Source organism: Artemia sp. Qi Xiang Cuo, chromosome 17 (assembly GCF_049724085.1).
Source record: "Artemia sp. Qi Xiang Cuo chromosome 17, ASM4972408v1, whole genome shotgun sequence".
Classification (NCBI taxonomy): domain Eukaryota; kingdom Metazoa; phylum Arthropoda; class Branchiopoda; order Anostraca; family Artemiidae; genus Artemia; species Artemia sp. Qi Xiang Cuo.
In genome coordinates, this window is record NC_142810.1 from 59,983,238 (window position 1) to 59,999,341 (window position 16,104).

At 34.7% G+C, this 16,104-nt stretch overlaps 1 protein-coding gene across 1 annotated transcript in view; it reads right to left on the reverse strand.

Annotated features, from left to right (window-relative positions):
• Window positions 1–1,545: 1,545 nt before the first annotated feature.
• Window positions 1,546–16,104, reverse strand: part of LOC148942424 (uncharacterized) — a 33,673-nt gene continuing 19,114 nt past the window's right edge. The window contains exons 3-5 of the mRNA XM_089102841.1: window positions 14,522–14,614; window positions 10,669–10,940; window positions 1,546–4,024 (exon numbers count right to left, since the gene is read on the reverse strand). Coding sequence (XP_088958967.1) covers window positions 4,022–4,024; window positions 10,669–10,940; window positions 14,522–14,614 — 368 coding nt within the window. The 3' untranslated portion in view covers window positions 1,546–4,021. The remainder of the gene's footprint in view (window positions 4,025–10,668; window positions 10,941–14,521; window positions 14,615–16,104) is intronic.

A 16,104-nucleotide genomic window follows, 5' to 3' on the forward strand; every position in this document is an offset into this window, starting at 1 on the left:
GAGATTCACATCAAAGACCGTCAAATTTAGTTTTGTGCTCAGTATCGTAATGTTGCTTCAAGTTATATTCCTTTACTACGGAAATACTCTTTTGAGATAATTCAACACAAAAGTTTTTCTTTCTTCAATAAAAAAAAATATAAATTTGTCCATGCTTTATTAAAAATCCGTCTTTCATCAACGGTCTTTCTGTTTTTAGAAACCATCATGGATGTGCAAAAATAAGAAATAAAATATAGGCCTATGTGTATCTATTCGTTTTTCTGGAGCCTACCAGTCAGTTTATCCCTATCTCTTTGGCATAGCTCTAGTTCTGAGTGATTGTCTTGTTGTTTGCTGTAGCAAAGTAGTTGATGCAGTCAATGCTACATGCACTGGCAATTGTAGGTACAAGTTCTTAGGGTTTCAGTCGCAATCAGTCACAGTCAGAAGTATATGCAGTTGCAAGTAGTCACATATTCAAACAGTTAAAAGCAGTCACAACTTGAAAATTCACACTAGCAGTAGTACTAATTGCATAAGTAGTAGTTGCAGTAGTAGTTTATTTAGTAGTAAAAAAAAATTACCCTCGATTTTGTAGATGGGTGTCAACTGGTACATACTGGGATATTTTCCATTGTGTACCATTTTTTCCTGTCCCACTATATGCCAGATCTAATAAATCCAGCGTTATTTTTCTTTTGAATATTTTGCCACAAGATGGCAACATAACATGACAAGGTAATTTGGCTTTTTTTTTCGTACCACAAGCACTAAATTCTACTGAATTAAAAAAGAATAAACAAAGAAAATCGGAAGGCAAAATGTTTTTTGTGGTGTTTCCAAAACTTTGAGGTAGGTTTACTCCAAAAAAAAAAAAAAATTGTAATATACCTAATTAGTTGCTCTGGGGGGTTGAACATCAAACTAACTATGCTAGATGGTGTTTACGGATTTATTTCGAGAATGCAAGATGGTGCCCCCCTTCCACTTCGTTGTTTAATTGATATGGTATGTAATGTGGTCCGTCGGGTGCGGTTCGGCGACGATTTTGCCGGCCACACCAAGACACCTTAAGGGCCGCATGCGGCCCGTGGGTTGCCGACCCATGGTCTATAATTACGACTGACCAACTTGTCTTATTTAAAAATATTACCTTCTTGACTTGTTTTGTGCCATCTGTTTTTGCCTCAAATTTGTTATCATGTCCCAAAATGAAACAAAAATGTATAATTTTTTGGATATTATAAATAAACAGGGGGGAAAGTAAAGTTTACAACCTATGTGCCAGAATGATTGTATATTTAGACAAAGGAGATTAAATAAAAAGAGGCCACAGCTTGCTTATTTAAGTTTTAAATATTACATTATATTTTATAATTTTTTAAATTATATATTAAAGGCTATCGTACTTTTTGAGTTATAGCTTCTTTTATAATTTAAGTTTTATTTAGATAGGATCAATAAGTGCCCTTTGAAGTTTGAATAACACAAGTTTGTCATTCTAGTCATCACTAAACAACCCAAAACACTGACCGATAGATATTTTCAAAAATATAAAAAAATAAACATAAAGAATTTTTTAATATAAAGAAATACAATATAAAGAAATATATATATTTTTTTATATGAAGACCATATCAAAAACTAAAGACCAAAAATATTATTTATGACTTGAAAAGACGAAAAAAATGAAGACAATAAGATGAAGACAAGAAAAAATGAAAAAAAAATCGAATAGTGAATAAACGAATAGACTTGAATACTGATCTTCTTAACGTCTTGACTTGAACATTAAAAGAACAATAACAGAACATAGAACACAGAACAATTCAGATAGGAAGAATTAAAAAAAACTAACAAAGAAAAAACCAACAACAGATAAAATGAATTTAACCTGGAGTCAAACTATAAGTTAGGACCTAATAAATTTAAAATAGACAGAACTTCTTATACCAAATAGTTTATTTTATACCTTATATATATTTTATATTTTATACCTTATATTTTATACCTTATACCTTATAGCAAGCAATAGTTTAATAAAAAAAGAATAAGAAACTGAAGAAAAGAAAATCGAGAAGGGGTTTTTTATAAGGCTTATGAAAATTTTGGAAGAAACAGGACGAATATTTCGGGAGGAAAACCGCTCCCCTTCTCCCCCCCCCCCCGTAGAAAATCCCCCGTGAAAAATGTCCGAATCTTTCTCAATAACATCTACTATGTGTAAAAAAGTGACAAATTGCAAAACTTAAATCCCTAGGACCAGTGCAGGTCACGTCATCCCCAGAAGCGTATTCAAAAATGCTGAACCAAATGGCTAGCTCAAAATTTCCGTCAGATGTCTTTGGGGAAAAAGGGGCGTGGGAAGGAGGTTAGTTTCCTTCCAATCAGTCTTTTTACTTAAAAGGGGACTAAAACTTTTAGTTTTGTTCGAATGAGCCCTCTCCTGATCTTCTAGGATTCTAGGCAATTCTAGGGTTTTGATGCAATTTCAGATTTTCCAAAAACTTTTCCAAAACCAATTTCAGATTCTTCCTTTCTTCGCGATTTTGTTTTATCATGATTAGCCAGTGTGGTCTCAGAAATTATTTACTAAATCAACCAAAAAATCACTTTCTTGTCTGCAAAATGAACACGCAGAAATTTATGTACAAAATTCATCTTTTAACTTTTAAATTGTTTTTTTTTTAAATACATTTTTTGTGTGTTTTTGTAGGTAGAAAATTTCTTAAGATACTACCCTAATCTTAACAGTACTAATGGTGAAAATATATTGCTTTCTGAATTCAATTTTTTCTAATTAATAACAAAAATTCTTTTGTGGGAACAACTTATGTTTTAGTGATGAATGTCATTTTTGTAATGAGATCCAAAAAGCGTTAAAAAAAAAGTTCTTCCCTGGATTTGCCATAAATTTGCTGCTTACACTGAATAACCAAGTAAGCAAATATATCAAAGAAAAGAAGACGCCTGTAAGGGTATTTCAGTTGTTTAGGTGCATGCATGGGCGCCCATAAGGGGGCGGGGGAGAATGGCAGAATGACAGTGTCATATATTTGTATTAATAAAAAAAAACTTTCCACAGAATAAGTTTTCAAACAAAAGTAGAGCTTTATTAAGTCAAAAATGGGCAGAAATAAAGTCAAATAATCTTCAAAGCATAGAACTACCACAAATCACTATCAACAATTAAATGAAACTCAAAACAAACAGAAATTATAATAAATAGCCGAGTCAAACTCAAAACAAGCAAAAATTAACATTACTAGGGCTGACAGCCCCCGTGCCTTCTCAAGACCAGAACAAAACTTAGGCGTTACTGAAAAAAACAAAACAAAACAAAAAATGACTGTGGATTGTCAGTTTGATACACCTATAAACTCAAAACGAAGTGCCGATTAGACAAGGTGAGCCCCCCCCCCCTAAAATTCAGCTAATGGGCACCCATGCGTACAGGTAAAGGAACCAAAAGCTCCCCCACAAAAGAGAATTTTCTAAAATAGTGCACATTTCAACTGGACTCAGAAATACTACAATTTAATAGCATGAATTGTGCTTCAAGAACTCCGATTTGCTACAGGATTAATTAAAAAATAAGACATTAGCCGAATAAGTTTTATCAAACAGTTCATAGTGTTAAACTGTAATTAAGGAGCGACTCAGCTAAATTTTAACCAAAAGTCAAAAATGGAATTTTGATAACAATTGGGTTTTTATGCAGATTGCAAATATATAAATCACAAAAAAAAGAACAAAAAACAAAAAATAGCTTAAATTTCTTCTGCCTGTAAAAAAGTTTTTTTTGTTCTGCAGGAAGCTCCATCTTTTGCCAGCAGGAACATTCAAATAAGGGCCATTTGAGTCAATATTAAATGATTATGCACAGCACTTTACAGAACAAAAAAACATTTGGAAAGTTGATATTTTTGTTTTAGTTCTCAGATAAGTTCCAGATTAAACTAAATTCCTGGGTGGTCTCTTTTAGTCTTTAAACATGATTAACAACTTCTCTTCTCAGCACCAATGTGTAAAGCTTATCTTACTGAAAAAAAGCTTAATGAATGGCATTTAAGAGCGGTCACAAACAAAATAATCCCAAACCAACTTCCCGAAAAATTCAAATTTCTTTTTGCAAATTTCCTAGTTTTGGCACAAAATCCTGCCTAGAAAATCCTTCCTAGATTTTGTCCTGAACCTCCTTTGGAAAACCTATCCTCCAAGGTTTTCATATCCAAGGAGCTAAGTATTCTATCAGCAGGACCTAAATTTGCAATGGCTCAGACACATGTAAATATATCAGAAATTATTACGGGTGTATAATCTGGCATTTTTAGCTCTCATGGTGAGGTTGAAAATCCAGACCTACTCAGAGGAGAAATCGTAAAGAGTATTATTGATTACAATCTATCTTTGCCGATTTCAACTGAATCAAAGGAAGAAATTAAAATTCTCCGAAACTTAAAAGATACAAAAATACAGTAATTACAAGAGCTGACAAATGGATACAAATACTTATAGAGGAATAAAAACTGATCCCACACACATATATATATATATATATATATATATATATATATATATATATATATATATATATATATATATATATATATATATATATATATATATATATATATATATATATATAAGTATTTATTTGTATTATTTGCAAAACCTTAATTAGATCTTTATCTAACTTAGGCAACAAAAATAAAGAAGTCAACATGAGTTTCTATTAAAATCGGGCATTGATTCAAGTTTTGTTTCCTACTTTGCTTAAACTTTCTCGAGAGGTATGTGCAACTTAGTTTCTTGGACAAGAACCCCCCCCCCCCAATGATGTGCAAATATACACCGACAAAAAAAAAATGGCTAAATGGCTGTCTCTAAATTTGTTTTTTTTTTCAGTTGAAAAAAAAAAGTTTTTTTCAACTGAAAGTAAGAAGCATCATTAGAACTTAAAATGAACAGAAATTTTTACGTATATGAGGGGGTTCTCCCCCAAGTCAATACTTCACTCTTTACGCTACAGTTTTTTTTTAGTGCTTTCAAAAGAGCTATCTATTCTAATTAAACGGCCTTTGTGATTCAGGGGTTTGTGAATTAAAAAAAATTTCAACTTTTAACGTAAAGAGCGTGGTATTGACTAAGGGGAGAACCCCATCATATACGTAATAGGCCTAACATATACGTAAAAAAAAACAATGAAAAAAACAAGCGAAACGACTCAATAGTAATCGAAACTTTTAAAAATGGAACTTTGATGTTAATAAATGTATCAAAAGAATGGGCTTATAATGCTGATTCTAAATATATGAATTTTATTAAGTTTAGTATTACTCATCAAAGGCTAGGAGCCTGAGAAAATTTACCTGATTTTTCAAAGAGGGGGGAAACATCCCCTAAAAGTGAAAACTTTTTAATGAAAATCACACCGTCAGATTCAGCGTATTAGAAAACCCTATAATATAGGTTTTAAGCTCATATCTGCAAAAATCTGTAACTTTGTATTTTTTGCCAGAAGAAAAATATACGAAAATAGAAGTTCGTTACGTAAGTTAATTTGTAAATTACGTCAGAACCAAATTTAGAGACAGCCATTTAGGAAAAGAAAAGTAAAATTTTTATGCAAATTTTGTTTACTTATCCAATGACAGCGAGCCAAAATAAAAGCTGCATTAACTAAAAAACAATAAGAAATTAAATAGAAAAAAACAAGTTTTTTAAACTGAAAGTAAGGAGCAACATTAAAACTTAAAACGAACAGAAATTATTCCGTATATGAAAGGGGCTGTCCCCTCTCAACGCCTCGCTCTTTACGCTAAAGTTTGACTCTGTCTCACAACTCTATTTTTTAAAACAATAAAAAACTTTAGCGTAAAGAGCGAGGAGTTGAGGAGGGGACAGCCCCTTTCATTTACGGAATAATTTCTGTTCGTTTTATGTTTTAATGTCGCTCCTTACTTTCAGTTTAAAAAACTTGTTTTTTTTATTTAATTTGCAACAAGAGCTAAAAGTTCATAGCTTTTCGTAAACAAAAACAGCTTATTTTTCAAGGATCTAGGGTGAGGGGAATCTTGTGCGACGTGAGGAGGTAAATCTTACGATACTTAGATGAACTATCTACTGGTATGTAAGTGAATGTACCTTAGTTTATAAATAAACTAAAAATAACTATGCAACAGTCCCTTTCATACACGGAAATATTTCTGTTCCGTTTAAGCTATAACTAATCTTTATTTAAAAATCCTAATTTTGTTGTCTAATTTTCGTTTTTAATATTAAATTCAGGAATATCCCATATTAGGAGATAAGGAGATAAGATATTTATTTTAAAAAAAACTTTATCACAAGCCCACAAAGGGCCGAATTCAGACTTCGGAGTTGACAATATTAATGGTTGCACTAAAACTGGCAAAAATGCAAAAAACAACAACAGAAAAGAAAATTCACAATGAGCAACCATTTAAAGGTCAATAATTATATTGTAAAAAGCCAATTAAAATGTTAAAAAGATAAAAACTGATCAAACTAAACTTACACAAATACAGATAAAAAAAAGAATTAAAAGGGACATAAAAAAGGGGGGGGGGCAAAATAAGCGAATAAATACAAACAAGAACGAGACATAAATACATATAAATTAAAAGGGGCACTAAAAAGTGTCAATAATTCAACTACACGAAGTCCATAAAAGAGTTGAAAAGATAAAAACTGGTCAAGAAAGAGGGGATATATCAGAATTACAGGGGGAACTAAAACAAAAAAAAGAGAAGGGACAAGCAATAACCTAGTACTCAGATAACTCAGAAAATTCTAATAACTCCGAAAATGAGTGCAAGAACATAGGTGGCACCATCGGCTAATAAAAAAAAGAGAGAGAAAAAAAAGAAACTAGTGGGATATTTTATTCATTTTTTCTGTAATGAAGGGGACAAAAGTTCTTTCGTATCTGGAAGTAACGCAGCGAATGGGGGACAAAACAGGGATGGGCTCAGAAACAGCTCGAAGCGGCCGTAAACTGGATGGGGAGTGACGTTTGGGGAAAATACTTGCCGTCCGAGCGTTTGTTATTGCATTTTTTCAAAACGGAGGCACGACGAAACCATCCTTCGCTCAATGGTTTCCAGACCAGCTTTTTTTAGGAGCAGAGTATGGCACCTTGCCTTCTTTGAAAATTATTCGCAAAGCTCTTTTTTGAATTGATTCGATTTTTTCCGATTCTTCGCGAGAGATACCAGGGTGCCAAACTGGACAAGCATATTCTAGATGCAGGCTGACAAAAGACGTGTAAATCCTTAAGGAGTGGTAAGGGAGGACGCTGAATTCATTTAGGAGCTTAAGGAGGGCGATAGACACATTAGCTCTATGGATGATGTCTTTAACTTGGATATCCCACTTTAAATTTGAAGAAATTGTGCAAAGTAACAACCGTTACTTACTTACTTGTACTTGGAGCAGGACTCAAGCATCTCCACTCTCCCTGGCGTCCAGTAGCTTCGTCATTGTAGTAAGCCAAGAGTCTCGGTCGTTTGCGAGTAGCTCAATCAAATTGATCCAGGACTTTTCCCATCTTCATCCATACTTCTTGAAGCCACCGATTGGGTCTAGGTCAGCCTTGATACAGGCGAGCCACGTTTTCTTTTGTCCCCCATGTCGCTTTTTCCATCCCGAAAGAGGTGTACATCTGGTAAGGGTGTGGGCGGCGAAGTGTATGGCCGAATCATCGGAGTCTTTTTTGTTTAATTACAGTGGCCAAGTCAGAACACTGATAGTAGATTTTGTAGAGTTCGACATTGCTGACACGATCACGGAGTTTAGTGCCAATGATTCTCCTTAAACATGAATGGTCAAATACGTTGAGGGCTTGAATTTTGGATGCTTTCATAGCCCATGTCTCACATCCATATAGTAAGCCAAACCGAACAAGGGCCTGGTGAATCATTATTCTTGTCTTCAGGCGAACATTTTTCTGGTTCCATAGTGATTCACCTGAGCGAAGACTCCAGTTGCTGAAGCGATTCTTGACTGTATTTCTTATGTGCCTCCTCCTATTTGGGTCTACCAGAGATCCTACGTACTTGAATTCATGCATCTCGTCTATGGGCGACTGTTTTAGTAAAATTGGGGGGTCTTGAGATGATATACCGGACGCCATGACTTTTGTCTTCAGGGAGCTTATTTTTGGCCGATCATAGAGGATTCTTCAGCCACCTTCGATAGCATAGATTGGGTTTCTGGACGAGATTCAGCTAACAAACAAATATCATCGGCGTAGTCCAGATCGGTGATCACAAAATTGGGACTTACTTCAACGCCTGAAACAACACATTTAGGTCATCAACAAATTTCCATCGGTCAGGCAATTCCTTTGCGAGGCTGTTGATCATGACTGTAAAAAAAGGGAACCTAAAAGAGCACTTTGGAGTATGCCATTGTGGACAGGGAGAGGATTTGAATAATGATTCTGGTATTTGACAACCTGCGATATATTTGTTAAGAAGGAGGCAACCAGGTCAAATGCTTTCTGAAGGTTGATGGAAATTGAATTTAGCCAGGAATTAGGCTTTTCGAGGATTTTCCCGATGTGGTCAAAAAGAAAAACGAGGTAGTGGGAAGTAGAGGTGGATTTTAGATTCCCGAATTGCTTCAAGTCAGTGAGAGGTAAGATTTTTTTCCTTTAGCCAGTCTTCAAGGAATCCTTCATAAAGTTTCGAGAAAATAGGAGTAAGAGTAATAGGACGAACTCCTTCAAAACCAGGCTTTCCTTGTTTTTGTAGTACGATCGTGCCAATTTCCAGATTTCTCTTTTAATTGATTTTCTTAGTTTATTGGCTTCATCCGGTTTACCATTTTTGAAAAGCTTCAATTTGGTTCTAATTAGTATTTTTATAGTTATATTAATAAAGGGTTAATCACTGGAGCACTTTTTAATTTTTCTTTCAGGGAAACAAATTTGATATTTATCAATTACCCTTTTGTGGAACATAGTCATTTTCTCATCAAGATTTTTTAAACTATAAACATCGGACCAATCTTCAGTATTCAGCCACATACCAAAAGAAAGAAGACCAGAATTTTGAAGAGGGCGATAAGTGCCATAAGTTATTGAGAAAGAATGCTTAAAACTTGAGGAGGGGGATAAAAGAATCGAAAGATGATAACTCCCACCTAATGAAGGCAAAGCTGAAGGAGGGCTGTAAAAATTATACATATTAGCGAAAATAACATCAAGAGGTATTTCCCCGAGTCGTTGGTATTTTAAAAAATTTCTTTTATTTAAGTGAGGAGCAAAAATAATACAATTTAAGGTAGTTGGCATAGCCAACTAAAAAAGAGCCAGCATTGGGTTACTTATAAATAAAAAAATCAGCACTTGTCTATAACTACTGGGTGAATTTACGTTGTTAATCGATATTTTGATTTGGAGACTAATAGAAAACAGCTATTGCAATAATATTAAATGGACGAGGGATAACTTTTGGTCTAATACTTAGCCAGAGGATTTTATCATACTCGGATAAAGTAGGGATTCAAAGAACCTCTGTATAAAGTTTACTTTTGTTAAAGAACAAAACACCGCCACCTTTTTTTCCGAGTGGGTGGTCTAAAGGATGGAGTTTAATAAACTTTGAATAATTTTTCAGGCGCAGGGACGGTGGGTCGTGGGACTGTGCTTCAGTAATATCTATAATATCTATTAGATTTGATTCTGAAAGCACCTCAAGATCGGTAAGCTGTTCAAAATTAAGACTTTCCGCATTAGTAACTTAAAGTTTAGGAAAAACAAAATGATTGGGGAATCTTCACAGGGAGACTTGATGAGTTTGAGAATTTCCTGGGTGGGGTTCTAAATTTATATTATGATGCTGTCGAGAAGAAGGGTAAGTGAAGCATTTACCTTGGGGATTGTCCCCTATCCCCTCCTCAACGCCTCGCTCTTTACGCTAAAGCTTGACTTTCTCACAACTCTATTTTTTTCAAAAAATAAAAAACTTTAGCGTAAAGAGTGAGGCGTTGAGGAGGGGACAGCCCCTTTCACGTACGGAATAATCTCTGTTCGTTTTAAGTTTTAACGTCGTTCCTTACTTTCAGTTAAAAAAAACTTGTTTTTTTTTATTTAATTCCTATACAGGGCTTAGACCTACTGATTCCTAGACATTAACAATAAGAACATAAAAAAAAATGGAAACGTGTCTTTTATATCACGCACGATAGCAACAATAAATGTTATTTATATGGTATTAGATAACAATAATCACGGGTTTTCAAGAGAAAGTAAAGAGCGGCTTTCAAACAAAGAAAATTACCTTACATGCTGCGGGCTCCCATGCATCTAAATCACCTCTTTCTTTACGCTATAGACGTATTATTACATACAAATATTTTTTTAACCAAAATGATTAACTTGTTTTTATATATTTTGAACTGTATATTCTAGGGAACATACTGAATAAGGCTTTTATATCATTTCTTTTTCCACTTTTAATCGAATGTATTTGTAGTTGAATTGAGAATCGTCGCAAGAACTTTTGAAAAAATTACGACAACCTATATTGAACAGCATTTGCTTCAAAAAAGGAGCTTGAGCCCTGAATTGACCAATTCAAGTAATTTTTTAATTGTATACCTCTGTTTGAAATTATGCACGATAACGTAAACAAATACTACCAATACATGACTTACATTCATTTCGTCGTCGGGTAAAGCTATAATAGAACAATGGAAAGGTTCCTCTTTGGATGCAGCATGCTGATCTAACATTTTGTTCTGGTCAAGATCATCTCCATCCTTGTCATTGAAATCGCCATCCGTTGCCAATGTCGTTTCTTCTTTTCTTTGATTCGTGGAGTCAACACAAACACCATGATCGGCTCCGTTCTTTTCATTCTTGTCATTAGCGTTGCCATCAGTCGCCAATGTCATTTCTTCAATTCCTTGATTCTTGTAGTTAACACCTGCAACTCAAAGAATAGTTATATCTGATTAATTGGTGAAAAAAACATTTACATTCAAAATAGAACTCAGAAAATAATTCATCTTATGAATGGGGGAAAATCATCCTGGGGGAAAAATATATGCACGTTTTATTTATGTTCAGGTGAAGCCCCCGGGCGTTTAAGACGAGCCCGGGAACTGAATTCCCATTTCCTCAGAAATTTCTTTATTTTTTAATTTTACTATAATTATTTTATTTGTCGTGCAATGCATTTTTTCTTAAATATTTGAAATTCTAACTTCTTGAAATGTCTTCCTCTCTCCTCTCCTTTCAAAGATTCCTGTGCATACAAATAACTCTATGAAACATCCCTTTTCAAAAAATAAAAAATGAAAAATAATCACGATGATAATAGAAAAAAGTAGTTGTTCTAATCCGACATAAAATCACAGTTTTACCAATATTTTTCAACAAATATCGAAAAGAGAAGAGAAGCTTCATAAAATCAGTTAAACAATTTTCTTTAGTAGGGAAATTTTTTCCAGAAAAAACTGCTTTCTTCATTGACACCAGATCAAACCGGTACTGTATTGTAAAACAGTACCGGTTTGAAAGTCCTGGACTAGAAATTCCTGGGAAAATTCCTGAAACTAGGGATGAACCATAAGCACTTTTTCCGCAGGTTTATGATAATTGTAATTAAGTGTAATTAATTGTAATTGTAATTAATTAATTAATTAGTTGTAAATGTAATTAATTAGATATAATTGTAACTAATTTTAATTAATTGTAAGTAATCAAGTACTGTCTTTTATTGGTTTGCATTTGCTTAATTTGTCACAGCCCTTGTCGGCTTTTGCACAAAAAATTGTAGTTTAAACTTTGCTTTCATTTCGTTTTTAATTTCATGCTCAGAGTGTTTCGGGGACAAGTGGAAAGCTGCCTGACCGGTATCTGAGAGAAGACAGAAACTGGATAGACTCGAAAGTGAACCAATCCTGCTAGTTGATTTTTTGTTGTTGCTCCTGGCTAAAGATTTTTAGTGCCATACTCAAATTTGTACGCTTACAGCTTTAAAACAGCCTATAAATGTCACAGTTCACTGTTTGCAAAAATAAAAACACCATAACAATATAAATAGTTAGTTGTTGTAACTCGACAAAAAAAAACATTTTTTACCCATATTTTTCAACAAATACCATATAGTAGGAAGAAAAGTAAAGCTTTATAGAATTAAATAAATAAAAAACAAGTTTTTTTAACTGAAAGTAAGGAGCGACATTAAAACTTAAAACAAACAGAAATTATTCTGTATATGAAAGGGGCTGTCCCCTCCCAAACGCCTCTCTCTTTACGCTAAAGTGTTTTATTGTTTTGAAAAATAGTCGTGAGAAAGAGTCAAACTGTAGCGTAAAGAGCGAGGCGTTGAGGAGGCGACAGTCCCTTTCATATACAGAATAATTTCTGTTCGTTTTAAGGTTTAATGTCGCTCCTTACTTTCAGTTAAAAAAAACTTGCTTTTTATTTAATTGCTGAACGTTTTTAAACTAATGCAGGTTTTGATTTTGGCTCACCGTACATAAATAATTAGAACGAAATTTGCATATTAGTTTTTTTTGGCTAAATGGCTTTTTCGAAAGTTACTTAAATTTATCTACGAACGTTTCTATTACTAATAAATATACGCAACTTCCGTAACGAACTTCTATATTCGTATATTTTTAATTATGTATATTAGGGGGTTCGCCCCCAAGTCAATACTTCGCTCTTTACACTAAAGTTCTAATTTTTTTCAATTCTTTAAGAATAACCCCTTAATCACAAAGGCCGTTAATTAGGATAAATAGCTCTTATGAAAGTACTTAAAAAAACTTTAGCGTAAAGAGCGAAGCATTGACTAGAGGACGAACCCTATCATATACGTAATGGTTTCTGTTCGTTTTAAGTTTTTCAGTTGAAAAGTTTGTTGTTTTTTATTTAATTTCTGATCGTTTTTTAAATAATACAGGGAAATCCGGCGCCCCCTTCATAGCAATATCCCTTCCCCATGAAAACTTCCTCCATCGATAGATCCTCCCACGTAATCCCTGACTGGCCCCCCCCCCCCACTACCAGCAAAGAAATTCCCCCTGAAAACGTCTGTATCCCAATAACCAATACTATATGCAAACATTGGGCAAAGTTCATAACTTACAGCCTTTCCCCCGGGGACTTACTTACTTTTTACTTGTGGCGGGAATCAGGCGTTTCCACCTCGCCCGGCATCGATGATCTTGGAGACCTTCTTGACCCCCGGGGACTGTGGGGGATTAAGACATAGTTACTATATTTTTCGACCATGCTGAACAAAATGGCTGTCTCAAAATTTTGATCGGGTGCCTTTGGGAAAAAAATGTGCGTGGGAGGGGCCTAGTTGCCCTCCATTTTTTTTGTCACTTAAAAAGGGCACTAGAACTTTCATTTTCCGTTTAAATCAGCCCTCCCGTGATATTATAAGACCAGTGGGTCGATAAGATCACCCCTTGTAAAGAAAGAAAAATAAATAAATAAACACGCATCCGTGATCTTTCTTCTGGCAAAAAATACAAATTCCGCATTTTTGTAGATAGGAGCTTGAAACCTCTTTAGTAGGGTTCTCTGATGCGCTGAATCTGGTGGTGTGATTTTCATTAAGGTTCTATGACTCTTAGAAGGTGTTTCCCCCTTTTTTCGAAAATAAGGCACATTTTCTCAGGCGAGTAACTTTTGACGGGTAAAACTAAACTTCATGAAACGTATATATTTGAAGTCATCATAAAAATCTGATTATTTTGATGTATCTTTTGGTAACAAAATTCCTTTTCTTAGAGTTTCGGTTACTATTGAGCCGGGTCACTCCATACTTACAGTTCGTTACCACGAAATGTTTGATCAGGTAAACAACTTTATCTAGTAGGGAAATTTTCTTCGGGAAAAAAAAAACTGCTTTCTTCATTGACACCAGAGCAAACCGGTATTGTATTTTAATACAGTACTGGTTTGAAATTCCTAGACATGAAATTCCTAGAAACTAGGCAAGAACCATAAGCTCCTTTTCCGCAGGTTTACGATAATTGCATATACGTGTTTGATATCAAGTACCGTCACTTATTGATTTGCATTTGTTCAATGGCTTTTGCACAAAAAATTATGTTTTGTTTTTTATTTCATTCTCAAGGTATTTCGGGGAGTTTTCCTCCATGCACATAATGTTTGCCAATATTAGAAAGCTTTTAGTTGTTACTTTCGAGGGCAAGGAGCTGTAAGATTGGGATGTTGAGTGGCAACTTTGTTGCAGCAGGCAAACTTTGTCCTTTTTGCTTCTTATGTCTTACCTTCAGACATATGCATTCATTGACGTTTTTGGATAACAGGACGCATCATAACAGATAACAGGACGCATCAGTTCATTGGAAGGAGGGAGGAGGAAAGAAGAGAATAAAGGAAAGGAAAGGAGGAAAGGAAAGAATAGAAGAGAAGAAGAGACAGCCAAAAAGCGGAATTTACGGAAACGCAAGTCACGCCGTGGTAACATAAAAAAAGTATAAAACAGGCTAAATATTTGGAAACAGTCTCACTTACCTCTATGTATCCTAGTAATAGGAATTTCTGGAGAAACCTGGAACTTTTTCTGGAGAAACCTGGAGAAACCACTTGCAATAACAACCCCAACATCTGAAATTTTTCAAGTAAACGATTTCAACATTCAAAAGATCAAACGATTTCAATATTTCAAATATTTCAATAAAAATAATGGTTTACTTCATTGACCCCCCTCCCACCCAAAAAAAACAACAAACAAGTAAAGAGTTTTAGTTTTTGCGTCATTTGATTTCAGCAAAGTTACAAGTTACAATAGAGAAACAGATAAAAGCAAAATAAAAAAATTTAAAAAAATCAACGTCGACGTGTGTAACGTTGTACATTTTCTTTACTGTTAAAAATATCCTGCATTTTAAAAATTATTTTAAAATTTTTAAAACCAAAATATAAATATACATTGATTTGACTGAAAATAAACGAATGGAAACAGACACTTATGCTTTCCAGTAATTTCCCCCCTCCTGGCTGCTAGTTTTGGTGGGATCTTAAGTCTAAAGGTTTGTAAAGAGATCTCTCTGATCTGTGGAGAGATACATGTTCACACATGTAGAGATCATGCGTGAAAGCCCGTGGAAGAGTGCTATCACTGAGTAAAGTCTTAACCAAATAAGAAGAAAGAGTAATACTTTAACCAGCTTTTGAAGATCTGAGACGTCAGTTCCGTTTTCCTATGGAGGAGTACAGGAGGAGGCTAGAGGAGGCTCAGTGTTTAGTAGAGGAGGCTAGGTTTAAGGAATTGAGCGAATCGGCAAAACGTGTTCTTTTTAAAATAAAATGCCAAATTTCCGTTACCATCTTTTTCCGACCCCTCATACAAATAGGAAGTCCTTACAAATTTACAGTTTAAGCAAGGTGGGACTTAATTTTAAGCTACAAAGTTGGTGATGAGGGCGGATGTTAGAGGGGTAAAGAGCCCAATTTTTGCATCAAATCATTAACTTAAAATTCATTTTACGATCTTGATTTCAGATACCTACAACATTCTTACTTTTTCTACAAAATGTACATGTGAACGATGGAGTATTTGAATAATTTTGGGCCCTTATGCAAGAGGCGTAGTTAGCATTTTCAGCGCCCAGGACAGTGCCCCCCCCCCCCCATTACTACCACACCATAATTAGATTATATCATTGTCGAAAAAAACGTAGTTTGGTGCATCTTGAGAGGGTGCACCTGGGAAGAGCCGTCCCCCTTGTCCCCCTAGCTATGCTGCTACCTTACAACTGATGTTGTGGGGGTTATACATTCCCCTGAGCGCATTTGTTGTAGCCTTTAGTAATTTTGATTAAAATAGTTATTTCAAAGTTTGTATCAAGAGTATAGGGGGGGGGCTCAGAAGAATGCTGGTTGCATCCGAAGTATTTTCAACCCTTAGGAAACTTTTGACTTCTATTCGAATAAGGAACTTTTGACTGCTAATAGAATAAACGATCCCACATAGGTATAAGCAGACACATAGGTCTCAATTAACGTGTAGACTACCGCTCAGGCACTATCACAACAATGAGTATACTATTTTCCCGCCATCCATTCTCGATCACTGTCAAACCTTAAAACGGGCA